This window comes from Galleria mellonella, unplaced genomic scaffold (genome assembly GCF_026898425.1).
Source record: "Galleria mellonella isolate WM207_F2 unplaced genomic scaffold, CSIRO_AGI_GalMel_v1 utg21, whole genome shotgun sequence".
Classification (NCBI taxonomy): domain Eukaryota; kingdom Metazoa; phylum Arthropoda; class Insecta; order Lepidoptera; family Pyralidae; genus Galleria; species Galleria mellonella.
This window is the reverse complement of record NW_026442037.1, coordinates 4,699,824-4,727,606: the sequence shown is the minus strand read 5'-3', so window position 1 is coordinate 4,727,606 and position 27,783 is coordinate 4,699,824. Positions and strand designations below refer to the sequence as shown.

The 27,783-nt window shown below is 36.7% G+C and overlaps 3 protein-coding genes across 3 annotated transcripts; 1 reads left to right on the top strand and 2 right to left on the bottom strand.

The window, feature by feature from the left end:
• Nucleotides 1-8,885: 8,885 nt before the first annotated feature.
• On the bottom strand, nt 8,886-11,692 carry LOC113513421 (larval cuticle protein F1-like). Its single transcript, XM_031910695.2, has 2 exons — nt 11,541-11,692; nt 8,886-9,330 (listed from the first exon to the last, which is right to left on the bottom strand). Exons 1-2 carry the CDS (start codon nt 11,550-11,552, stop codon nt 8,986-8,988), a joined length of 357 nt encoding a protein of 118 aa, XP_031766555.1. The 5' UTR covers nt 11,553-11,692; the 3' UTR covers nt 8,886-8,985.
• A 2,620-nt stretch (nt 11,693-14,312) lies between these two features.
• LOC113510536 (RNA-binding protein 33-like) lies at nt 14,313-16,969 on the bottom strand. The gene is made up of 2 exons (XM_026893992.3): nt 16,842-16,969; nt 14,313-16,731 (listed from the first exon to the last, which is right to left on the bottom strand). Exons 1-2 carry the CDS (start codon nt 16,854-16,856, stop codon nt 14,959-14,961), a joined length of 1,788 nt encoding a protein of 595 aa, XP_026749793.2. The 5' UTR covers nt 16,857-16,969; the 3' UTR covers nt 14,313-14,958.
• Nucleotides 16,970-21,952: 4,983 nt separating this feature from the next.
• LOC113513786 (gastrula zinc finger protein XlCGF52.1-like) lies at nt 21,953-27,235 on the top strand. Its single transcript, XM_026897769.3, has 5 exons — nt 21,953-22,580; nt 23,612-23,790; nt 24,360-24,443; nt 24,709-24,920; nt 26,021-27,235. Exons 1-5 carry the CDS (start codon nt 22,036-22,038, stop codon nt 26,060-26,062), a joined length of 1,062 nt encoding a protein of 353 aa, XP_026753570.2. The 5' UTR covers nt 21,953-22,035; the 3' UTR covers nt 26,063-27,235.
• The last annotated feature ends 548 nt before the right edge of the window (nt 27,236-27,783 follow it).

The following is a 27,783-nucleotide window of genomic DNA, read 5'->3' as shown; positions in this document are numbered from 1 at the left end:
AAAAATTCAATATATTGAATAATTATGCATTAATTTAATTAATTTATATACATACGCACATTATAGTCGTTTCGATATCTCCATCTAGGGAGGCATTATGTAATAACAATATTTGTAAGCGTTGTGATGGCAAACATTCTACATTCTATACTGTCAAATTTATAACTGAACTTATATATATACAAATAAACGATTGATTTATTGATTGCTAGTGACCCCGTGTCATCTCCTAAATGTTTATTAATTAATTAAAGTTGTAGTGTAGGTAGAAAACTATGTATTTCTCGTTTCTCGTCAAAACCATTTTGCAATCACAAATACATTAAGCGTTTTATGCAATTATTTTTTGCATTTTGCATTGTAATGCTTCTCCTTTTTTTATATTTTCGTAATGTAATGTTTTTTTATATATTTAAGTACTAATTATACATAACTTATACATGTTATCTCCTCGGACGTTCCCGTCCATCTTTCTAAGTGACTGTTCGTACATTATAAATATACCTATTTCTTTGCATGGTAATGCTTCTCCTTTGTTTAGGATTTTGTAATTTAATATTTTTTTTTTATAAATTTAAATATTACTTATACACAATTTATACATGTTATCCCTTAGGGCGTCCCCGTGCATCTTTCTAAGTGACTGTTCGTACATTATAAATATATACTTATTTCTTAGTACTCTAGTTTTATCTAACGTCTACGAGAATATCCATTATTACAATTACCTTTTAGTTCGATGCATTTATATTAATAGGCACTTCAATAAACTTGACTATAATATAGTTATAGGTTCTCGGACCAAATGGCAAAATGGTCCACACAAAATGTCAGCTTCTGACCTTAATAATATTGAGTCCTAATCTATAGAATTGTAGATTTCAATACTGGTTAGTGAAAAGATCGAGTTATGAATTCGAGTCTTTTATTTTGCTTAGAATTCCAACTTTGATTGATTTTTTTTATACAACTTAGAATGGCAAACAAGCTGACGGCCCACCTGATGGAAAGTGGTAACCGTCGCCTATAGATATGAGCAGTACCATGGACATAACAGAGTATACTGTTTCGCCCATGATACCCCCATGCGTTGCCATTCCTGAGGACTCAGGTGTTATTCCTATGTACCCAGTAAATTGAAGTCCTATCCTGCTATTGAATGGTTTTCTTCTTCAAACCGAAACACAGTCATGCAAACACAACTGCTTCACGGTTGAAACACGATAACTTTTTATTTCTCGGATCAAGGACACAGACACTTTGCACTGTCCGAAGTTCTGATGCCATCTGTCTTAAATACGATCTGCAATACAATCGTGGGCTAACACATTTGGCCTTCTCGTAAATCCTGCTAAATCACAAGCTATCATTATTGAGCAATCGATGCTTTTGTACAAAGTCTCCGCCACTTTACTACGATGGAGTAAGTAACCCATATTTATTTATTTATTATTATAATACCTCTCCATCCCATATAGTACTTATATATTAAACATAGTGATTGATCAAGCCGCTATAAAGTTACAAACAAACAAACTCACTTTCACATTTACATATAATATTAGTGAGTATTAATGACTCTAACATATTTAGTTATGTATTCTAAGAATAATCCGGTTTGGTATAATATATTTATTAAATCAACTGATTTATGTGTTCCTTGATTCATTTACATGTAACGTTGTGTAAGCGTGGCCATAAAATTAATTTTTCCGTGAAAATTAATTCAAATCTTTTAATTTATTACAATTCCAAATTTGAATATACAATTTTACCAGAGGGAGACTTTATACAAAAGTCGTTTGCTCGGGTACCTCTGTCTCATTCGTGTTTCAACCGTGAAGCAGTTGTGTTTGCATGGCTGTGTTTCGGTTTGAAGGGTGGGATATGGCGTGAATTTACTGGGTACAGAGGAATAACACCTGCGTCCTCAGGAATGGCAACGCATGGGGGGGGGGGTATCATGGGCGAAACAGTATACTCTGTTATGTCCATGGTACTTACTGTTCATGTCTATAGGCGACGATTACCGCTTTCCATCAGGTGGGCCGTCAGCTTGTTTGTTATTCTAAGTTGTATAAAAAAAAAAAACTTAATCCCGGTGAACGAGAACGAGTGTAAGTTACTGCATTTATATTTATTTATTTATTTATACTTATGCACACATTAGAAAATGTCTACAGGGCGGACTTAATGCCTGATACATTCTTTTCATTATATCGTCATAGTCGTAGAATACTGACGGATCTATATATGTAATATTCGTCAGATCCGTCAGTATTCTACGACTATGACGATATGTGTCTAACTAGCTTTTACCTGCGACTCCGTCCGCGTGACCGGCACATGTTTACTGACCGGAATGGGAAGTAGCCTATGTTTTTTTCAATCAATCAATCTCTACTACTTACTCTTCTGTCATATATTGCGTGTTATACCAAATTCTAAGTAAGAAACAAACAAACTCCCTACCATATTTGTAATATTAGTAAGGATGGAATAATTATAGTAATTTTTTTTATACCACTGAGGTTTTTTTTTTTTTTTTTTATACAACTTAGAATGGTAAACAAGCTGACGGCCCACTGATGAAAAGTGGTAACCGTTGCCTATAGACATGAGCAGTACCATGGACATAACAGAGTATACTGTTTCGCCCATGATACCTCCCAATCAATCTCTACTACTTACTCTTCTGTCATAGTTGCCACTCCTGAGGACTCAGGTGTTATTCCTCTGTACCCAGTAAATTCACGCCAACAAACAAGCATACGGCCCACCTGATGGTAAGCGGTTACCGTAGCCTATGAACACTTGCAATATCAGAGGTATTACGCGCGCGTTGCCGACCCTGAAGAAACCTCTTTACCCCTCTTTTGTACTTCATATGTGTAATATACATATTTAGGGGGAAAGGGATTGTTAGTAATGGGGTTATATAGCCACATTACTAGCAAATATACCCTGTCAGGTCGACCTCGTGGTTACCCCTGGAAACCATTATGGCTAATTCTAGTTGAATTCGTCAGGATGGGTTAACTGGCCTGCTCATCAGTCATCTATCACTGGTGCTCCGCCAGTGTATACCGATAGCGCAGGCGGGGTTAAATATATATATTACTTATAATATTATGTAGTAAATAACATCCATGTGTCCACGTCCCGTGTGGCAGTTGAAAGCTGGTCGCGCGTTACACGAGCAGGTGTTAGTACGGTCACTATGCAGTGCGCTTGGTTACGACCTACATGTCCCACTGCTAAATATTCGTATATGTTACAGTATGTGAAGTTGTATGTACGGGTGGATATTTGTTACTCTCTCACGCAATAACCACTGAATGGATTTAAATGAATTTCGGCATACGGACTCGGATATAGTGGAGCAGACGGAGGTTATATCCTAGTCTACAGTTACATCTACACTTCTAAACTTATATTATAAAGAGGAAAGATTTGTATATTTGTGTGTATGTTTGTAATGAATAAACTCAAAAACTACTGTGCCGATTCCAAAAATTCTTTCACCATTAGAAAGCTACATTCACCTTGAGTAACATAGGCTATATTTATTGCTAAAAAAGATTAAGGATCCTTACTAAAACTTTAACGTAAGTCAAGGTGTAAAAAATGCTAAAAAATATCTTTGGTCGCGTGCGCTGCGGAAACTATTGGTGATAGAACAAAAGTATGTTCTACAATATTGAAGAAAATATCAATAACTACAAAAAACTTCACGATACTATATGTCTAACTATTATCGTTATGTGACAATACCTATTTTAAATATTGTAAAAATGTCCACCCGTCTGAAGTCGGGACGGGTCGCTAGTTTAACATATAAAGATATTTTATATGATTCTTTCGGGTGAAGCTGCAGGAAACAGTAAAATATCATTCTGCGTGTTGGTTAGAAATGTATACGTAGTTTGTTTAAACGGACTCTATTTTAGATACTGCTTTTTATTTCTGTGTGTATCTTGAGTTATTCTATATACCAATATATCTATATTAATTACATTTAGTTCCGGACATAACCGGAACATTGTCCGGGATATAGAATAGTTTCATGTTATCTGTTTTAACTACTATATGTAGTTATGTCAAAATTTTACGAAAATTGGTTGAGCCGTTAAGATATTAAGAGTGAATAACAAACAAAATATTTTCAAATTTAAAATATCGTTTATTTTTGTATTAAATTTGTTCAGTTCATTTAAAATTTCCATCCTCTTATGATTGCGTCGTCAATTCTGAATAATGTTTTAAAATCAATAGTTTATTCTCGTACTAGCTGTATCCCGTGACTGCTTGCGTAAATCAGTACAAAATGTACCCTATGTTACGATATAATCTACCCGTATTCCTAATTCCATTCAAATCTGTTGAGTAATTTTCATTTTCACGTGAAAGAGTAACAAACAACAACAGGATTGATGGCCATACTTGTAATGGATGATAATGGAATGGTAACCCCGTCTGTGCTATCGGTATACACTGGCGGGGCACCAGTGAGGGATGAATGATGAGGATGAGAAGGCAGATCAGTTAGTCCATCGTGAGGAATTCAATGATAAATTAGTCACGATGGTTTCCAGGGGGAACCGCGTGGAGGTCGACCTGATATGGTATATTGTTAGTAATGGGAACTAAGCTCCTCATTACTAACAATCCCTTCCCCCCGATGGCCATACTTACAAACTTTCGCTTTGATAATATTAATAGGATCGGTTTCATATTAAATTTGTTGGTACTAAAGTCGCCATTTTCTTTGTGTGGCAAAATTTTGCTATTTTAAATTAAAAATTTTAAGAAAATTTTCTCGTTCATTGGTGTTAAAATTATCATAGGAATTAGTCTTTACATCGTATTTTATTTTGTTAATTATTAATAATAATCTTTAATTAAAAAACAGAAAACAAAATTTTCAATGGTCCCCATATGTCGAGCCTCATTATATTTTGATTTTTTTTTTTTATACCACTGTGTTAAAAAATTTGTTGGTATCATTTTCTTTGTGTGGCAAAATTTGGAAAATTTTCTCGTTCATTGGTGTTTAAATTATCATAGGAATTAGTCTTTACATCGTATTTTATTTTGTTAATTATTAATAATAATCTTTAATTAAAAAACAGTAAATTACAAAATTGCTTAACAATGGTCCCCATATGGGTCGAGCCTGTATCATTATATTTTGATTTTTTTTTTATACCACTGAGGTGGCAAACAAGCATACGGCCCACCTGATGGTAAGCGGTTACCGTAGCCTATGAACGCCTGCAATACCAGAGGTATTACGCGCGCGTTGCCGACCCTGAAGAAACCTCTTTACCCCCCTTTTGAAGAACCCCATGCTGTAGTCTCTCGGGAAAGCCTCGATCAATTTATTTTTAAATAAAGAATAAATTAATAAAAATTTTAAAGGACATTAATACGTGAATGAATCGAGTCACTGTGATAGTAATGTTGAGTAACGACGTGTGATTGAAATTAATTATAATTATGTTAATTGATGCCGCTTTTGTAATTGTGAGATGTCGCCATGTACAGCCCTATGAGAAGCTTGTTGTCACAATGTAATTTTTTACTAAATTTTTGAATTATTTGTCTCCTTTGTGTTGACATTACCATACTCGACGAGAAATATAATCTCTTTTTTAAGTCTCGTTTTCAATTAGTAATTTTTTTTTCAAAGTAAAATCAGTGTCATTAATATCTCTTTAAGAAACTGTTTATTAGATATTAGAATAATCGACTATTTTACTCAAAGAAACATGAATAAAAAAACGTTGAAGAAATTTTAAGTCTTCTCAAAAGCTTTTCTTTTTGTATAATAGTAAATAACCCTATTGCTTAACCCAGCCATTTTAGTATCCCATCCAGTAAACTTAAATACAGCTGTTTCACGACAAACTGGGCGATACAGACGTACCCAAACAGACGACTTTCGTACAGTTTCAGTATTAAAATGACGTTGCTTTTGACTGACTTTTTAGTACCTTGGCATAAAGACAGCTTGATTGTGATTTTTTGTTTTAGTTAGAACAAGGACCGGGCATGGTCGAAATGAAAGAATATATTCGACTACTGCAAGTATGATATATAATGATCATTGACGACATTGTCATCATATCAGCCGTTAACTAACTGTCCACGGCTGAACATCCACGGCCGAACTGTCCACGGCACGGTTTTCTCCTATTGGGGGGTTTTCCTAGCAGTTGCCACGGTTTTTTTTTAATGGATGATAATGGAATGGTTACCCCACCCGCGCTATCGGTTGCAACTGCAACCGCAGTTAGGTTTTGATGATGTTTAAAGACAGACGCTGCTGTCCATTCTTGACGATATTAAATTCCCTTGTTCACGATGGTTACAACACCACGTGATAGGGAGAAAGGGCATATTGTTAGTAATGGAGACTGAGAATCCCATTGCTAACAATATACCCAACCAGGTCGCCACGGTTGACGGTTCCCCCTTGAAACTATCATGGTTAATTCCTGGATGATTTTCAAGATGGACGCTGCTGTCCATTCTTCATTCTCATCTATCACCTTCACTTACAACACCAGCGGGATTAGCGCAAGGGGGTTATGGACAATTTTCACCCATCAAAAAAAATAGCTTGCAGGTGCTTACTATATTTTCGATTTTGTTCAATAATTGTTAACACACATTTTATCGGCAATTAGTCCTTCATAACAAATATTGCGTAACATATTTGCGTTCTATTTATTTATACCTAAGTCGAACGTTGCGACATTAGTTACAGTCGATAAAAATCTACGGAAAATTCTTGCAATATCTCTAGCTTTTTAGGTAGCGCACATTTCTAGGATAGACTAATAAATTCACCCACGCGAAGTGAACGCACTTTATATGGTAAAGTATTTTTGTGGCATAATCGTTCGGCTTGTTGTATGTATCCTTTATAGTTCTAATAGTTACTGTACTCCTTAAATAACACAGGAAACATTTTTATATATTTCTTGGTAAGATAAAAAGCTGACGGCCGTCCTGATAGAACGTGCTTACTGTTACCAATAGACGCGAACTACAGAATATACTGTGCCCATTATGTCACTCTTTTCCTTTGACGTTCTTCGTGTCAGGAAATGCACTGATTTTTAACTGACTTTAAGAACAAGAGGTTCTCAATTCCGTTATGTATTTTTCTAATTGAACTGTCAAATCTTAAAATCATTAAATGAAACTTCTAATGTAAGTAGTATATTCATTTATTTTAACATTTATTATATAAGTAGGTAGGTATTATATGTATTTATAGTGTATGTATTTATGTAATATTTTATTATATATTTTAATATTTTATTTAACTGTATATTTGTTTATGTATTAATAGTTGTAGCACTTCAGCTGCCCGCTAACGAAATGCTTTCTCACTGTACTGGGTTGACTGGAAGAGATCTCTGTCAGAGATAAGTCCACCCTTGCTCACAACATTTATAAATAGATTATTTTATATGTAACTTACAAGTGCAATAAAGTATATATATATATATGTTTTCTTACGTGTCATCATCATCATGGTAACAACGTTTAACTGTCCACTGCTGAACATAACCCACCTTTTTGGGGGGTTTTGCCAGAAGTTGTCGCACTTGGCAGGCGGGTTGGTAACCGCAGTTAAGCTTAAGAAATGTTTTAAAAAGAATGCTACTGGCCATCCCTCGCCCTCCCTTATATGTCTCTTACGACATTAATGGGAAAGGGAGGGGTGGCCTATTCTATTTGGGGATCACACTGCCTTACGTTCCTCATAGCTCCGTCAGTTGTAAACCGATTTGAATAATTCTTTTTTTATCTAAAAGGATACACAACTACTTACAGATTGGTCCAATAGAAATTTTATCAAAATCGGCTCATTAGTTTTAAAATTAAAATAACTTGTTTTCCCATAATTAGAGTAGGATTTTTTTTGTGGAAATCTTATATAGTTAATATTATTACTAAATATTATTAAATAAAATTCACATTTCCCCTCTTAAGAGATTGCGAACTAACAGGTAGAGAAACCGTCGTACTATGCAGTCAGTATCCGAGAGCATTGCTTTTTGCATCTTTCTCGGAAGAGATTGGGATAATTCACTGATAGAACATTTGATGATTGATGATGATGATGATGATGATATTGAATATTAAATTATGTAAGTTACCCACAAATAATATATAGCCTAAAGGACAGGGCTATTATGTATTATATATTTTTTAAAATATTTATGTGCCTTTACTTAGATATATGAGTATAAGCCTTCATGGCTTTAATTAATCCTTAATAATTAATCCTGTACATTATATATATGTTGTCTGTGTTAAGAGATGACTCTAAGCGACTGTAATATTTGTTTTTGTGCTTAATTTAATTTATAATTTCATTTACTGTATGAATTTTATTGTACCTACTGTGACATTCAAATACAAATAAAATATTGTTTAAGAATGAATAAAAAAAAAAATTGAATTAGTCACGTATCTACATTGGCTTTATAAAATGTCCTTAATAGTAATATACTAGGTGTGTAGGGTTAGCATTAAACAATCCTTTACAATATTCACTGGGACTATTAATTGGCAAATATAATCTATTACTATTACTGGATAATTATACTCGAGCTATATAAGTACTAATCAAGACTGTCACAAGACGGAACCTAATTGACAGCCGGTGGCAGCGGGGGGACGGCGGGCCCGACACAAGATCACCTTTCGCAATTTTCCGCTGCCGCGAGCTAATACAGCAGTTTCCGCTTGCAACACTTCAAATGTACAACCGTGTACTTGTAAGTATAACTATTTGTAATAGGTAATTAACATTTAATACCATTTTTGGGCATCGAGGGAACCGATAAGTGAAAAGCAGTTAATACTTTATAATAAATGTATTCTTTAGAAAAAATAGAACCGCGGATAGAAAACTTACTAATTTGGCACTAAACACAATGAGACCTTACGGTCCTGATGGTTTCAATGTAAGTAACCATGGCCTAGACCGAGCAGGGGGGCGGAGTACGCGCTATGACTGACTACGGGTGCTGCGAGCGGCACGCCGTGGCCCAACAGTCCGCCGCCGTACACTCCGCCGCCGTATAGTCCATGCCCCAGCAGCCCGTGTCCGTAGAGTCCGTTGTTGTAGAGGCCGAGTCCATGGCCATAGTAGCCGCCGGAGACGAGCGGAGCCGCGAGCGGCGCGGCGAGCGGCGCGGAGAGCGGCGCGCCGAGCCCGTATCCGAGGCCGAGCACGCCACGCTTCTCGTTCTTCTTCTCTTCTGCGCCGTACACGACGGCCGTCGCCAGCAGCACTACGCACAACTAGAAATAGACGTAATATTATTATCTTTTTTTATACAACTTAGAATGGCAAACAAGCTGACGGTCCACCTGATAGAATGTGGTAACCGTCGCCTATAGACATGAGCAGTACCATGGACATAACAGAGTATACTGTTTCACCCCTGATACCCCCCATGCGTTGCCATTCCTGAGGACTAAGATGTTATTCCTCTGTACCCAGTAAATTCACTGCCATATCCCACCCTTCAAACCGTAACACAGCCATGCAAACACAACTGCTTAACGATTGAAATACGAAAGGGACAGAGTAGCCCAAGCAAATTACTTTTATACAAAGTCTCCCTCTGGTTTATATTGTATATACATAACATCAGTATACTATGTCGCCCGTGATACTCCCCATACGTTGCCATCCCTGAGGACTAAGGTGTTATGCCTCTGCACCTTGTAATTTCATTGTCATATCTCACCCTTCAAACAGAAATATAGCCATGCAAACACAACTGCTTCGAAAATAGAAACACAAATGTATATATGCACCCATATATGTATATATCTTTGTATATATTCATGAATATTATATATAATGTCAAAATATACATGCAGTATTTGTAACAGAAAAGGCGTATACTACTTCTATACCAGTCAATCTAACCTTACGATCAAGTCGCGATTAAAAAGTGGTTTAAAAAAATTACAATTTTTTCTTAGCCTACAATAATACATTGTTACAATTTTGTTTCATATGTAAACGAACATGAATAAATAAATACTATGTGAACGAAAATAAATAATAAATATGTATATATGCGTATATATGTATATATCTTTGTATATATTTGTTTATATATAATAGTAAGCTACCTTTGTTTTTCTTTCTTTTCTCAATGTTCTCTACCCAAAGGTTGTCTGGAAGAGATAGCTTAGCAATAAGACCGCTTTTTGTACTACACTATACGTATTGAAAATTGTTTTAACAAATCATGTTATGTTGGTGCAATAAAGTATTAAATAAATAAAATAAATAAATAAATAATCTAAAGGGTGGAATAGCATTTTATTGATTTGGAAATGAATTAAAAGATTTAAACGTAATTGTTGTTGTTTTAATTGTACAACGCTATGAATTTCTCTCATAACTGTCTTCTATTTGTTTTTTTAGTTACCTTTAATTTAGTTTAATTTATTTGGCTTATTTATTTACAATTATAAGATTGTGTTCCAAGATTTTAATTATGGCAAAAGTATTTAAACTGATTAAGAAACTAAACTATTAAACCAACTTCAAAAAAATTCCTATGGGGCCAATATGTAAGTATATCTTTTCAGATAAAAAAAGAATTTTCCAAATCGGTTTATAACTGAAGAAGTTATGAGGTAACAAACCTAAAAAAATACAATCGAACTAAGAACCTTCTTCTTTATGAAGTCGGTTGAAAATGGTCACATTCTATACAAGGAATAAATAAATGATCTCGTCCACAACTTTTGGGTGACTTTTTAATTAAACACATAATGTTTATAATAAACCAACTAAATCGACTGCTCTCACACTTTCGAACTTTCGAGCAGATAGTTTGACACTCATAGAGTAACAGTCAACGCATTATAGAGTAGTTTATATATATATATATATATATATATATATATATATATATATATATATATATATATATATATATATATATATATATATAGTATTTCTATAACCTCCATAAAAAAAATACAACACCATCGATAAGATACGTTGTCACCGCGACCGTTTAATACGTATACTTAATGCAAGTTTCCTATATTAATATTATAAAGAGGAATTATTGGATTGTTTGTTTGTTTGTAATGGAGAAACACAAAAACTACTTAATGGATTTTAAATATATTTTTTTTATTTATAGAAAGTTACATTGTCATTGAGCGACACAGGCTAGGTATATATTATTTTCGAAAATTCTATTTGCCCGTGTAAAGTCGTTAATATTCTAGAAAATTATTAATTTAGTTTGAAATCGTAGTTTAGGTTAGTTTATTTAATTTTTCATAAAGTTATGGTTAAAAATATAGAAGAAAAAACAATAATAGATAAATAAAATGGTTTTATAAATTTAGCTAAATATTTTTGCTTTTCATCCAAAGATGTGTTTGTGAAAATATACGATTTTTATTATCGTTTCGTTCTAGTGGCGAGTGCGTTAACGTTGTACATGTGATATATCCTACTATATACTTACAGCGGCCTTCATATCTTCAGGTTGCGTCGAACGGGGACTACCAACAAATACTGCTCCCTCCGTGTGCCTTGCAGGCTTTATATGCGGCCCGGCCGGACCTAGGCCCCCCTTGCTTGGTGCTGTAGGCACTAGGTGCCCTATAGGTGCAGGTCTACAGTTTGAATAATTATTAGCAGTAGTGTAATTACATCCTTGTTAACTCTAACACTAAATTAAACCACAATTGCTAAAATTGGGAAAACTAAATTAATTATTTATATAAATAAATAAACATAAATGTGTAGATGTTTTTTGTGTTATTTATATTAATGTAACACGTATTGGTAATGACTGGAAATATATCATATAATATATATATATAAAAAAAGGAAATGATTTTTTAAAATTTTGTTATACCACCATTTTTGTATTTCTTAATGTAATGCTTAATAACTACAAATCTATTATGTAAATAAATATAAAAACACTAGTGGAACTATAGAAGTGATATCATTTTAGAGTACGTCGTCTAAATATTTTAAACGGTTCTTTTGATGAATAAGGTATTATACGATATATTTTATAATTGAAATCTCATTTTTCTATACTAACCACTAATTAATAATACATTGACATTTGTTTATTTTATAATAGTGGACGTTTAATTTTTTAGAACAAACAGTGTTCTCTAGTTATTAATATGACTCGATGGAAAATTGAACCTAGTATAGTATTTTATAAAATTGTGCTAAAAGGAGATTACGGGATAATTGACCTATTGGTTATTTTTTTAAATTGTGTTAAGCATTGAAAAGTAGATTATAGTACAATTGACCTACTGGATTTTTGGTTTTGATAGGCTGTACTCACGTGCGGGGTGCATACTGCACGCTCGCGTTGGTACAATCATTTCATGAACTCCGCTCCATATAGTACTATTGTTTTCTAATGCATTGATTAACGACCGCTGATACATACTCGTCGGGCAAATAAATCGATATACTATAGCACGTATAATTTTTGAATATATATACATATAAAAAAAAAACATATATTTGTATTTTTATTATGCAACAGTATCATGAACATAACAGAGTATACTGTTTCGCCCATGATACCCCTCATACGTCGCTATTCCTGAGGACTAAGATGTTATTCCTCTATACTCTGTAAATTCACTGCCATATCCCACCCTTCAAACCGTAACACAGCCATGCAAACACAACTTCTTAACGAATGGGACAGAGGTGCCCAAGCAAATGACTTTTGTACAAAGTTTCCCTCTGGTTTATATAGTATATATATAATTCGTTATATGGAACAGCGGCTTCAAGACCAGTTTAAACCTTGATGTGACATTTTCGTCAATTCTAATATAATTTTGATACACATTTTTTTTATTTAATACAGTTCATTACCGATTTATAAACCAATGCCGTGATAAAACCGTTGATACATTAAAGTGAAAATAGGTTAATTTAGAACACAGTGTCGTATGTAGCTAAGTAGATTTTCTTCGCAATATATAGACTATTATTTCTGAAAGAAACGGCGATTTCTAACATCACAAATTAATATGAATCAACAATAAAAAAATAATCTTATCAATTTAAAAAATAATTATCGAAATCGGTTCAGATATAGCAACGCAATTGGGTATCCCTAAAAAAGAAATAGAGACTAAATTATTTTTATAGCAATAAGGTGGCAAACAAGCGTCTGATGTTAAACGATCAGTGTAGGCTACGGATGCAGTGAAGAAATACAAATACGAATTGAGAAACATTGTGTTTTTTAAAATCGCACTAATATATATGGTAAAATGTGTATGATAAAAACAAATAATAGTCACTGTAACACCAGCGTATTAATAATATGTAGCTACTCGTAGTAGCGTGCCTATGTGCCGGCCGGCGTGAATGTGGAGCGTACGTGTATGGTGTCACAGTATGAGTGCGTCACACGCAGGCCACGCCCGGCGGCCGCTTGCGAACTGCCAATAAATTTCTCATGTGAAATAAGCTTATATATTATTGTAGAAACGAGAATATAAATAATTTGAAATTTCTCTGCACGTGTGCTCTTATGATTCTTTTTTAAATTAGAATTTTTAAGGTATTTAAAAAGGAGGTAAAAATTGTTCACTATATTTTCGCGCAGGTCGCCAATTCTGAATTAGTTTTAATGTTCTTTTTTTATTATTTATTATTCATATTTATTAATTTTATAAAAATAATATAAATATATATTTTATAAAGAAAATTCTTCTAAAATGGATTAAATAAACATAGTAATAATTTATAATATAATACAATTTATAATTTATAGTACCCGTAACCGGCGAGCGTGTATGAAAAGATTGATGAATGTGGAAGAAGTGAAAGAGGTTTGTTTGAATCGAAACATTTGGCGTTCCATTGTTTCTGCCTACCCTAATGGGAGACAGGCGTGACAGATATGTATGTATGTATGTATAAATAATTTTTTTGTAATGGATTATAATAGAATGGTTACCGCGCCTGTGGTATACGCTGGCGGGACACCAGTGAGGGATGATAGATGAGAATGAAAAAAGCAGGTCAGTTAGCCCATCGTGATGAATACACTTGGAATTCAGCATGATGGTTTTCAGGGTGGACCGCGTGGAGGTCGACCTGGTTGGGTGTATTGCTAGCAATGAGACCCTTAGTCTCCATTACTAACAATCCCTTCCCCCCAAATCCTAGTATTTATAATTTAATAACAATTTGTTTAAATAAGATGAAAATAAAACAAAACGAAGAATAAATAAATAAAAAAATAATGTTGGTTAATAATAAATAATTTATTAATAATTTTTAAATTAATAATAATACTTATGCCGAAAAAGACAATTTTCAGAGACAAAAGTAAATCGTACCATTCGCCGGCTGAATGGAACTCTACGATTACTTGAAAATCTCAAATATAATATAAAATATACGTATCTATAATAAATAAGTATTTAAACTGTTTCACAAAAACAGTCTACAGATATGGCCAATCTGCTGCACATTATCACTCGAACAAAAAGTTAATTTATTTGCCGTTATCTTTGGCTTAGTATTAATTTTGTTAAATAAAGTGTTTTAATAAGAAATATAATAATATTACTTCTATCTTCTGAATCGACCTCTTCACAATTAATAATTGATATAAATAAATTAGACATTCCTTGATATTTTGCGTAAAATATAAATAATAATTTACAATTTCGTGCATATTTACAAGTGCCGTGTGTACTGTTCACTAGATGCTATATATTCAATATCTAAAAACGTAAATGCCAAAAACGAATCGTTCACCGACTCGTCTTACGTTTATGTCATACATTTTATGAGGTTTTTATGATTATTAACTACATATGTATATGTCATATACGCAGACATCACACGTGTCAATCACAGTGGTGCGGGGCGAGCTATCGGAACTGTTCCGGGGGCCGGTTGATAGGCGGCTGCAGCCCTAACGGGATGTGGTTGTGGTACCGTTGGGCTTCGCTCTCGCCCTCATTGTCCACGCTCCGTCCCTCGGCCTGTGGGAGCCCGTACTCCTGCCCTAATTGTTGGTGGGCTAAGTTGAAATCATTCCCCGCGTGCTCTTGACCTTGCTGGCTATAATCATGTTGTGCGTATTCTTGAGCGTGCTGCGCGTATTCCTGTGCATGTTGCGCGTGCGCGTAATCTTGAGCTTGCTGCGCGTAATCTTGAGCATGCTGCGCGTAATCTTGAGCGTGCTGCGCGTAATCTTGAGTGTGCTGCGCGTAATCTTGACCGTGTTGCGCGTAATCTTGGTTATGTTGAGAAAAATCTTGATTGTGTTGTGAAAAGTCTTGTGCATGTTGAGGGTATTCTTGGTTCGGCTGACCGTACTCATGGCTCAATTGTTGAGGAGCGCCGTATTCTTGAGGAAGTTGATGCTGATGGTTCAGATTATGTTCGTACTGCGATTGTTCGAGTTGTTGTTGAATGTGGTGCTGCAGTTGATGTTGATAGTCGTGATACTGTTGTTCGTTGCCGGTGTGGTGTTCAAAAACTTGAGTGGCTTGCTCTTGAGTAAAGTGATGTTCTGGCTGTGGGAAATGAGCTTCAGTGTGTTGTACAGGAGTGAGGTCGTGCGCTTGCGACGGCACTGGAGACCAGCCGTTACTGTCGATAGATACCGCTGGCTGAGTCGGCTGCAAATGGACTGTTGGTTGTGGAACAGGCTGAGTTGGATGTATAAGAGTGGGTTCTACAGGCACAGTAGGAACTGGTTGCTCTAGGACCCCCTCGCCTCCAGCTGCTTGTGGTACTAGGTGGAATGAAGGTACATGAGGACGTTGCAAAACGACTTGATTAATGGATGCCGGTGCGATCGGTGGAGCCAAAGGTAAAAGTGGACTGTGGTAGTTCAAGAGAGGATATCTGGGATAAGTGGCAAAGAAAGATGTCTGCACAGCGTTACCTGGTCGTATTATATATGGGTATTGTGGCGCTAATGGTATCGGTGCAGGTACATGTGGCGCCTGTGGTAGCGGTATAGGTGCGGGCTGAAAAGGTACTGCTGCGGCAGGATGGAGGGGTACAGTTGCAGCAGGGAGGATTGGTTTAACATCTATATGGTTCGAAGGTAACACGTGAAGCGGCGGCGGGGCAATAGGTACTGGCTGAGGAGGGAGGATCGGTGAAGGATGTAGAACTACTGGCGGGGAGGGCGCTGGAATTGGATGCGCTACGGTCCCTGTTGGTTGCGGGATCGGAACTACGGGAGTAGCGGGTGCAGGCGGTGCTGGCAACACTGGCAACACCGGTTTAGGTTCGACATGGTGATGATGGTGGTGGAAGTGATGATCGGGCTTCGGCACTAGCACGGTATTCGTATGCGGATACTTGGACCCAAAATGGGAATGTGGATGATTCACTTTATGTCCGACAGACACCGGGTGTCGATGGATGAATGGATGCGTGAGAGGCACTTTCACAGCCGTTACGGATGCAGTCGGGGGGTAGGTCACCACGAGAGGCTTCACCACTGAGTGTGTCACCAGCGGGATGTCATGTCCGAGTTTGTATGGAGGTATCGGAGACAGCACTCCCCTTTTATGATGTCTCACTTTCCCTGCGATCCTCGCCGCCAGTCGGGCCTTCGTAGCCTTCAGGCGTGCCACATCAGCGGCTGATAAGCACATGCACACGCATATCACCAACGCGATCTGAAATACACCACGCGCCATGTTTAATGAAACCATCCGATTAGCTTTATCACAAAACACAGAACACTGACACTGCACTTTTCCAGCTATAAGTTTCCATGGATACTTACTACCGCGGCTCTCATGTTGGCGCGGTCTGCCCGACACAATGACCACTGTGAAACCGAGTGTCATCGTCGAGCACCACCCATACTTATAACTTAGAACACATGACATTAGTATGTAGCCGGCGTGTAGGTTTCACTCGGGGTAGCCGGACGCTTTACATCCAACTTCGTCCTTACGTTATATTACTTTCGTTAGCAGTCATAAATGATTCTATCTAAATTCTTCTTCCGAATTCGATGTACTGGAATATCAACAGTACTCCGTTGTGTTAGAGTGCGTTTCCGATAGTTGGTTATAGTTGACATGCAGTGCGCCGTCTGTCGTCATTCATGTAACACGGACACACGTGAGCATACCAATTGATTGACAAACGTAATCGGGAGAAAATTGTACCAGTGGATACAGAGACGGATTGAGTTCTATGTTTACATGCTTATAATTTTATTATTGTTAGTAATTATTTTTTTATTTTATTATTTACTAGCGATCCGCTCCGGCTTGGCGTGGGTAGGTAAATAGACAAAAATATATTTTATTGCCTTTATTACCCGTTGATAATGAAGTTAGTCGAGAAATTTTTTAAAATCATTTAAGTAAATTTTTGATTTTTATACCACTCAGAATGACAAACATGCTGTCGGCCTACCTGTTGGAAAGTGGTAACCGTTGCCTATAGATACAAGCAGTACCGAGTACATAATAGAGTATACTGTATTGCCTATGATTTGTCATTCCTGAGGTCTAAGGTGTTACGTTTCTATACATTGTAATTTCACTGCCATACCCCATTATTCTAACCGAAACACAGCCATGCAAATAACTGCTTCACGGTAGAAATACGAATGGGATAAAAGTGCTCCACAAACGACATTTGTACAGTCACCCCCTAGGTGATCTATATACTAACTATATAAATATAACTAAATATATATATATATATATATATATATATATTTAGTTTAGTATGTATATTTGTATGTATGTATGTATATTTAGTTTATTTATTTATTACAAATAAACAAACCAACAAAACATACAAAAAATCAAGTTTTCCTCTTATACAGACATATAGATATATAGACGGACTTATAATTTAAATTAACATAAAAAATATATGTTTAATCAATTAATCAATAAATTATATTATTTTACGCGGATAAAGCCAGGATATGGATAGTTTAGCACAATTTGTTTTTTTTTTTTTCAGTTTCTAAAATGTTTTCACCAACTCTTCAGAACCTATGGCTGTCGAGTCCGCGCCTGGCTGGTGCGCGTTGGTTATGCGCGCGCGCACGTCCAGTAGTTACCAAATGTACCGGCGATCACTTTCCTGCGCCTGCGCCGGGGCCCGCTGCTCTCACTATCGCCACGAAGGACGTGCACATGCAGATTTCCTCGACGCGTGACAATTCTTGTGTCGTAACATGGTTAACATGTCACGACGAAAATAGTACAGTATCTAAGGTAATATTATTTTTATGTATGAATATTGAATATAAAACACCTAATTATTTAACTATGTTTACTTTGAACCGTAAAGTCTTTTGCGCTTTTGATTTACCAGAGGGAGACTTTGTACAAAAGTCGATTGCTTGGGTACCTCTGTCTCATTCGTGTTTCAACCGTGAAGCAGTTGTGTTTTCATGGCTGTGTTTCGGTTTGAAGGGTGGGATATGGCGTGAATTTACTGGGTACAGAGGAATAACACCTGAGTCCTCGGAATTGGCAACGCATGGGGGGTATCATGGGCGAAACAGTATACTCTATTATGTCCATGGTACTGCTCATGTCTGTAGGCGACGGTTACCACTTTCCATCAGGGGGCCGTCAACTTGTTTGCCATTCTAAGTTGTATAAAAAAAAATACATTGGTCGAGTTGATGCCAGTGACGAATGATTGATGAGTGAACTCAGTTGACTATTAAACTATCATATCTCTGAAGCTAAAGCAAAAATACTCGATAAGTTATTTAATAAATTTCATTAAAATCGGTTAAGCGATTTTGGAGATAACCGTGAACGAAAATCGTGAGACAGGAATATTCATAATTGTATAAACAGTAGCTAATAAATAGATACTGATTTAGTTTAGTCATGTACTTTTTTTTTAATGGGTGTTAATGGAATGATAACTCCGCTTGCGCTATCGGTATACACTGGCGGGGCACCAGTGTGTGATGATAGGTGAGGATGAAGCAGGTCAGTTAGCCTATCATGACGAATTTAATAAGAATTTGCTACGATGGTTTCCAGGGGAAATCACGTGGAGGTCGATCTGATAGGGTATTTTTTTTTAATGGATGATAATGGAATAGCCCTACCCGCGCTATCGGTATACACCGGCGGGGCACCAGTAAAAGATGATAGGTGAGAATGAAGCAGGTCAGTTAGCCCATCATGACAAATTTAATAACAATTTGCTACGATGGTTTCCAGGTGGAACCACGTGGAGGTCGACCTGATAGGGTATATTGTCAGCAGTGGGGCTGTCAAACCTCATTACTAATAATTCCTTTCCCCCTAGTCATGTACTAGTAATGCCAGTACTAGTGTAGGTGTAAAGAATTATCACTTAAGGGAAAGAAAGTCCTCATGTGTTCAACGTGTAGGTGTAGATACAGGACACAATGTGTGGTGACAATTGTGGTCAAGGCGCAACCTCTATTTCTGGTTCCATTCTCAAATACCACTACACGTATGAGAATGTGTATTAGCTAACGTAGTATCTGGCGCCTACTCGTGTTACCTACATCCTACAATATGTTACGAACCGTTATATTTACTTTTTCTATTTAAGAAATCAGAGTATGTAGGTGTTGTGTATGTTTGTTACTCAATCACACATCCTTCTATAGTCTATAGCCTCCTTTAATAGTTTCAACAGATCTTAATACAAAGGTAATCAAGTTTTGTTGAAATTATCATAAAACCTCTCTAAATGAAATTAGTAATAAATCGAAACATTGAATGTTTTCAAATTAATAAACATTTTGTTTGCATTACTATTGATGAACAGCAGATCTTCTTACGGTCGGGTCAAGTATTTGTATATTTTAATTATGTCCTTTTGAAAAAGACTACAAATATTCCAGAGGGAGACTTTCGTTTACTGAGTTTATACTTTGTACAAAAGTCGATTGCTTGGGTACTTCTGTCCCATTCGTGTTTCAACCGTGAAGCAGCAGAACCGACTAAGGGAGGACGAGGGATGGACAGCAGCGTCTTTCTTAGAACATTACCAGAAGCGTGGCGATTACTATCGTTCAGCAGTGGACGTTTAAAGGCTGATGTATGTATGAAAGGAAATATAAAATAAAACCGTATACTAAGCCGCCCACCGTGATACTGGGCTATATTCTATGTATCTTTTGAGAAGGCTACCAGAGGGAGACTTTGTACAAAAGTCGATTGCTTGGGTACTTCTGTCCCATTCGTGTTTCAACCGTGAAGCAGCTGTGTTTGCATGGTTGTGTTTCGGTTTGAAGGGTGGGATATGGCGTGAATTTACTGGGTACAGAGGAATAACACCTGAGTCCTCAGAAATGGCAACGCATGGGGGGTATCATGGGCGAAACAGTATACTCTATTATGTCCATGGTGCTGCTCCTGTCTATAGGCGGTTACCACTTTCCATCAGGTGAGCCGTCAGCTTGTTTGCCACTCTAAGTTATACGTATACGTACGTAACACGTATATTAACGACACGCCCGGCTTTGCAGTTTTTTTTTTAATAAAATTCAGTCCACGTCACTCCTTGATAATGAATGACATATTGAATGAGAATCGAGAATGAATGACTGATAACTTTAATCAATGTAGCTTTCTATACAGGAAGAAAATGCGTTGCCATTCTTGAGGACTCAGGTGTTATTCCTTTGTACCCAGTAAATTCACGCCATATCCCACCCTTCAAACCGAAACACAGCCATGCAAACACAACTGTTTCACGGTTGAAACACGAATGGGATAGAGGTACCCAAGCAAACGACTTTTGTACAAAGTCTCCCTCTGGTGATATTTGTAGATATAAATATTATATGTATATATATATATACCTATTCCTACTACGACACCACAACGAAATGATTTATGTTATGATACTGTTAATATTATGAGCAATGCTCTGTACGCCTGTTCTCACATTAGGTTCTTGGGAGCGGACGCAAACTGTGACACACATGTGTCGAATGGAATGCTTTATTTATGAGCTATTATTAATGAATATACAGGTAACTAGGTAGGTAGTTGTTTAAAGCTAAAACAGTTCAGTATCAACAGGTTGGAGAATTAAATAATATACAAAATATGTCGTTGAATATAAATGGTAAAAATTGTAAATTGTACCTTATGCAACTGTATCTTTCTTAAATACATATTCTTCTTCCTCTTCTTCTTGTTAAAAATGTAGACTGATAGTAAATAATGAGCAATTTTCAGCTATCGCTAATTGTTTGTGAAATATGTTCGTGTGTTTTCACGCAATTTGCACCTTAATTGGTTTGATGGATCTTAATGAAAAAATTTTAGTTACTTAGAATGAAATTGTAATCAAACAAGATTTGATGTAACTAATGTTAGGGTCGGACTGGGCCGAAAGGGCCCGAGTGGCTGACAACAAGCCCTGGGCTCGACATTAAATGATGGTAGTTGCACCAGTTGGTGGTGACACCGCAAGCCCAGCAAGCCGATAATATATCTTATCAGGTCGACCTCCACGCAGTTCCCACTGGAAACCATCGTGACTAATTTATTGTAGAATTTGTCACGATGGGCTAACTGACCTGCCTTTTTATCCTCACTAAACATTCGTCACTGGTGCTCTGCCAGTGTATACAGATAGCGCAGGCGGGGTTACCATTTCATACCATTATCATTAATTAAAAAAAATAGCTAGGTCCGTGGGGGGCCCACGCAGGCTGTGGCCTGGCTAGCACATGCCAGTTCTCGACTATATGGCCAGTGCGACGCTAAATAATAAATCGTGTATTGAGGCATTAAATTAGCATTTTCAGTCATAGATTAAGAATAGTAAGACATCTCACAGACACTATCCGTGATGTTAGTTGATGTTGACAGTTTAATGTGACGTTTCGTGTCATTTCATATTTAAATGTCATATGATTGAAATTGTAAACAAACTAAAAATATTTATAATTATTGCAAATATATAAAATTTGAAATCATCTTTACATTAAAATGGAGAACATTATTAATAGGAATATCTGTAGAATATGTTTCAAAGAACAAGATATTTCATTTCCTCTGTTCGTAGAACGAAGTGATTGCTCATGGTCTCCTTACGACCAGCTTGTGGATAAAACTAAGTTAAAAATTGGCATCGATGATGGTGGACCAACTTCTATATGTTTACAGTGTTTAAGAGACCTTGAAACTACTGTGAATTTCTTGGAGAAATGTGAGAAATCGAATCAAATATTAACCTCTCTGTACCCTTCATGTGTCGCAACTACAGAGTCCAAACTTGACTTGAAAGATGTGATTGATAGTAGCGAGAACTATTCAGAAGTAGTTGAATGTAAGAATGCTGATCAAAGCAAAAGTGAAGTAGTCAGTTGTGAATTAAATAAGGGTATTAGCATTGAGGAAGAGATGGAGAATGCGTTGCGATGTCCTGAATGCGGATCGGGGCGCCGGTGCCGGCACTGGGCGCCTCCAAGTACGCACACGTGTCCTCAATGCCACAAAGTATTCACTAGAAAATTCAATTTTAAACTTCATCTGTAAGTTTATTTTTCATTCTTACAAATTTAAATCAACTGACCTTAGTCGGCACTTAGTGATAAACAACACATCACCCTTGTAGTTTTTCACATCTGTAGTCATAAGTAATACACATTATAGATTATCATGAGCGTACTTAGATCAAGATTCGTGGCAATTATGGTGTTTGTTTACTTTACAGTTTTTTTTTTCAATTAATGCATAATATATTGTATACAATTTTCAGAGGAGAAAGGGCGACTGCCTTCTCTTGCTTCCCTGGATACATCCATGTAAATTACACCATGGCTTTTAAGACACTAATACATTCATAATGGTTTTTTTTTGTCAAATATACTTGAGAGTGGCTTGGTTATCGTTTACACATAAACACTATGACTCGGGTATTGCTGTTTCACAGCTAAAGTAATGTGCAGTATTAGTGATAGTATCTTTGCTTTACTTGTAGTAGATTTCACAGTCATCTGTACAGGTACATCTGTCCTATTCGTGTTTCTGTTGCCAAGCGCTTTTGCTGGTTTAAAAATTATATTAGTGAAATATAATTTACTTAATTAGAGAACGCAGCATTGTACTATAAGCTACAAAATAATGGAATTTGTTTTTATTTTGAAAAGTTATTGAGCTTCCGCCTTAGATTACCCTATGTTATGGGAGAAACAAAATGTATTTTATGTCTTATGTCTATATTTTGGTGTTAAGAATGAATACTCATACATCTATAATGAATTTAATAGTATATAATTTCAAATAATACACTGGGACATCTAGTCACAGTGTATTTTATTAAATTAATTATGGTGTTTATGTACATAGGTCACCTATCACTTGCCACTTTTTATCAGGTGGGCTTTTTTTTTAATGGATGATAATGGAATGATAACCCTGCCTGTGCTATTGGTATACACTGGTGTTCAAATTCTATTGCTAACAATTCCTTGCCCCTCTATCAGGTGGGCTGTTAGCTTGGTTGCCACTCTGAGGTGCATAAAATATGAGTGTATTTAGTATTAGTATAATGTACTTGCAGCAAGCGGCACAGGGGTGAACGCGAGTTCCCGTGCGCGCGGTGCGGGCGGCGGCAGCTAACGCGCGGGCAGGCGCGCCGCCACTGCGGGCCGCGCGCGCGCCGCGCCTGCCCGCGGCCCGGCTGCCGCAGCACCTTCACCAGCGCTGCCAACCTCCACACGCACCTCCGAGCGCACGATGGTGCGTCCTCACACGCACACGCACACGCATACACGCACACACGCACACACGCACACACAGTAGTACACTACACACACAACAGAATCGACTAGTCTTTCTAACGAGTTGATGTAATTATTGGGCATAGGGACAGGTAGTGATAAATATCAATGTTATATATTTATTAGAGATGTCTAATGACAGTTGATATTTGGTGTAAAAGATAAACAAATCAGTTTGCTTATAATCTCAACTTGGATGTATTCTTTAATCAATAATCATAACCTATGGAAAAAAGCAACACAGATTTGTATATATATGACAACTAGTATTTCAATGAGTTACCTCATGTTTGTAACATTTGAAGTTTATTAGTGAAACAGAGATTACTTGATGATTGTATCTGGTTTTCATTACATTTATTTAGTGCACAATCCACTTGCCCATTTTGCATTTTGTTCTTTTAATATGGTGTTATTTGAGTGACACAATATTATATGTTTATATGTATAAATTGCTGGATTACTGTAAGTCTATATATATCATAATTGTTGTATTGTATTAATTGTTTTGACATTTTTAATTTGCAGGCGAGAGGCCCTTCGTTTGTGGAGAGTGTGGCAAAGGTTTTACATCTAAAAATATACTCAATGATCACTTGAGAATTCATACAGGTGAGTGAGAATTATTATCACATCATGAGGTAAAGATCAAAGAATAAGATGTTATCAAAGAGGCTATATTAAATGCATGTGTATTGGTGTACTTAAGATTATTTTTCCTGGTCCCTTAAAATGATTCTTTACTGATAATCTGAGGTAGCTCTAAGACGATTCTGAAGGGAGCATGCCTCACCTGGCCCCCCTATAAATATGTCTATGTGCATACAGCTTTATCAATGTCCGCAGTACGTCTAAAAGTGAATAATGCACTAAGCAGGTGTAAAGCCGTATATGTGTGCGGAGTGCGGTGCGCAGTTCACCACCAACAAGCTTGCCGCGCACGTTCGTACGCACCGCGTCCCGCGGCCGCCGCGTGCTGCACGGGCGCCGGCCGCCGCCGCCGGCCCGGCGCCGCACGCGTGCCGCTGGTGCGCGGCGCGGTACCGCCACACGCAGTCGCTCAACAAGCACGTGCGGCGCCACCACCAGGTATGACGTTCAACTAAATCTCTCACTAACACACATGTTTATTCATTCAATAGATATGTATGATAGGTACCATACCACTCCTTTTCGTTCCCAGTATGTAGTCGCCGTGTAGATTCCGGCATAGAATTGGCTATCCCTTCCTTTCCCGTGAGTATCGTAAGAGTACACTAAGGAAATTTATGATTGAGAGGTGGACAGCAGCGTCCCTCTTAAAAGATCATCAAAGAGCTGACTGCGATTACCAGACGTGGCAAAACTCCCCTTATGGAGAAGAGCAGTGGACAGTTAATGGCTAATATATATAAATATAAATAATGTAGTAAAAGCTGATCATGGAAACAAAATATATTACAGTAAAAAAAGGGAAATTCGGAATAAGACAGATTAATAAGAATTATCTAGCCAATGTTATAGTAGGCTAAAATTATTTACGTAGCAGCAGTAATGGATGATGCATGTAGAAGTATTTAAATCTTTCACCATCGCACCGCTCGCCATCGACAGGAAATCCATTCTTACACCTTAGAATCAGAACGGTCACGTATATACGATTTCAGAAGAGCTTCCTCCCGCAAATACTCAAGTTTTAAAATGATCTTGTCGAAACTTTCCGTAGAGACTACAGCATGAGGTTCTTCAAAAAGGGCGTATTAAGATCTCTTAAAAGTCAGCAATGTGCGCGCGACATCCCTGGTGTTACAGGCGTCCAACAGCTACGGTAACTCCGTTCACCATTAGACGGGCCGTATGCTTGTTTGCCACCACAGTAGTATAGAAAATATCTAAAATTAAACAACTCATACCTATTTCTTCTATGAAGGAACACTTAAGTTTACTTGGACAGTCCTATTGGTCGTCACAAAAACATTGATGGATATAGTTCTTATAATGAATAGCAATGCATGGGAGATGCCATGGCAGTACATTGTATTTTAAGATGTACATAAATGCTGCTCATTTCTGACAATGAAATGCAATTATTTATAATGACTCATCTATTTATGTATTTATTTTTGAGCCGCGACACTATTGTACGAATTTTATGTCTCTGTTTGACAGAGCAGTAAGTTTGTTCTAAGATTTGACTATATTTTTTACAGAATCTCGTCGAATCGAAAGCATCAGTGGAAAATGGCCAATGAAGATCACCATCGTCATATCAGACGTTAATCGTCTATTGCTGAACATATGCCAATGAAGATATGCTATGCAAAATAATATAATGTTAGAACACTACAATAATTATGGCATCATTGTTCATTTGTATTTGTTAGATAAAGTTAAGTAATAAGGCTATATATGTGTATTAATATTAATTTGGGACAGGAAACAAAAAGGTATATAAATAATACTATGTAAAGAACCGGAAATCCGGCTCGAAGGATCATTTCAAAATTGATTGTAAACTGATATCCAGTTGTCCCCGTTGAAGACACCAGTCACAGTTCGCCGGATTCCTGGTCTCCATCCAGTTTCAATTAGAAATATATCTTAAACCTACATAGCACTTACACGAGGGGGGAAAGGGATTGTTAGCGATGGGGCTTAACAGCCCCAATGCTAGCAATGTTACTAATCAGGTCGACCTCCACGTGGTTTCCCTTGGAAACCATCGTGGTTACTTCACGTGGAATTCTTCATGTTGCGTTGGGCTAACTGACCTGCTTTCATCGTCATCACTGGTGCCCCGCCAGCGTATACCGTTAGCACAGGCGGGGTTACTATTGCATTATGTCCCATTAAAAAAATACTCGAAATAACATGAATGTTATTATGTACTAGTTTATTTTTTATTACGATTTATGTCAGTGTGGCGTTTTCTAGTAATGTATAAAGAGAATAAATAGATTCTAGCTCTCAGATTTTCTCTCAGATTTTTTGTACATGTACAAGGTGCGAACGCCTCCTACGTGATTTGGCGAACAACAATGATTTTAATATGATTATTAACAAAAAAAAAAAGAGATACAAATTTGAAAATTCCGAAATTTGGACTGGGATGTGACCTTGGGGTTTCTGATCTGCAGCCAAGCGTGTCGATTGTGCTGTAACTGCTTCATTAAACTATTAAATAAGTACAGTCGTGCAATAATGTGCGCCACTTTCTCTCTGTGACATATTGACCAAAGATTTTATTTATTAGTCTATTCAAATCAATTACGTTATAATGAGATTATAAATATATAGTTGTAAAATGTATACAATTTCTTATATGTATCTAATGCATTACCAAAGAAAGAGACAAAATATTTAATTGTGTTTTAATAATTATTATTACCAATGATTTTATTAACAGAAATAAAAAGTAATTGTGATTTATGTTTTATTTTTTGTATTGTGTCTACTGTTCTTGAATTTGATTCCGTTGACGGTGACACGAGACCCTGGGTACAGATAGTATCTACCTATATGTAAAATTATATATTATGTTGGATCTAATAGCGAATATACAGCGGAACACATATAATATTTTTAAACGTTAATTTTGTATTAAAGTTTCCAATTTCAATTCTTATTCAATAACAATTCAGCAAAAAATAATGAAATAATATTGTGTTTAGCTAAGTATCGTGTCATCAAAGTGAAATATGTTAACTACAATAATTGTATCACTTTCTGGAAAATGCGTTCGAGTTAAGATTGCATTCTGGTTGCAGTGCCACACTGCAGGTCGCAGACTGCTAGCCTGCGATGTTGATGTAGCTCCTGCTCTCGTCGTTACTAGCGGGCACGGCTCGCTAGTAACGACTGTACCAATAACAAGCACCTTGCGGTCCATTTAGGTCATTGCACTTATCTCGAAACGTTTACCAATGACCGAGCGTTTCTACTTTGTTTTCTATTTCATCTCGCAGCGGCCCGG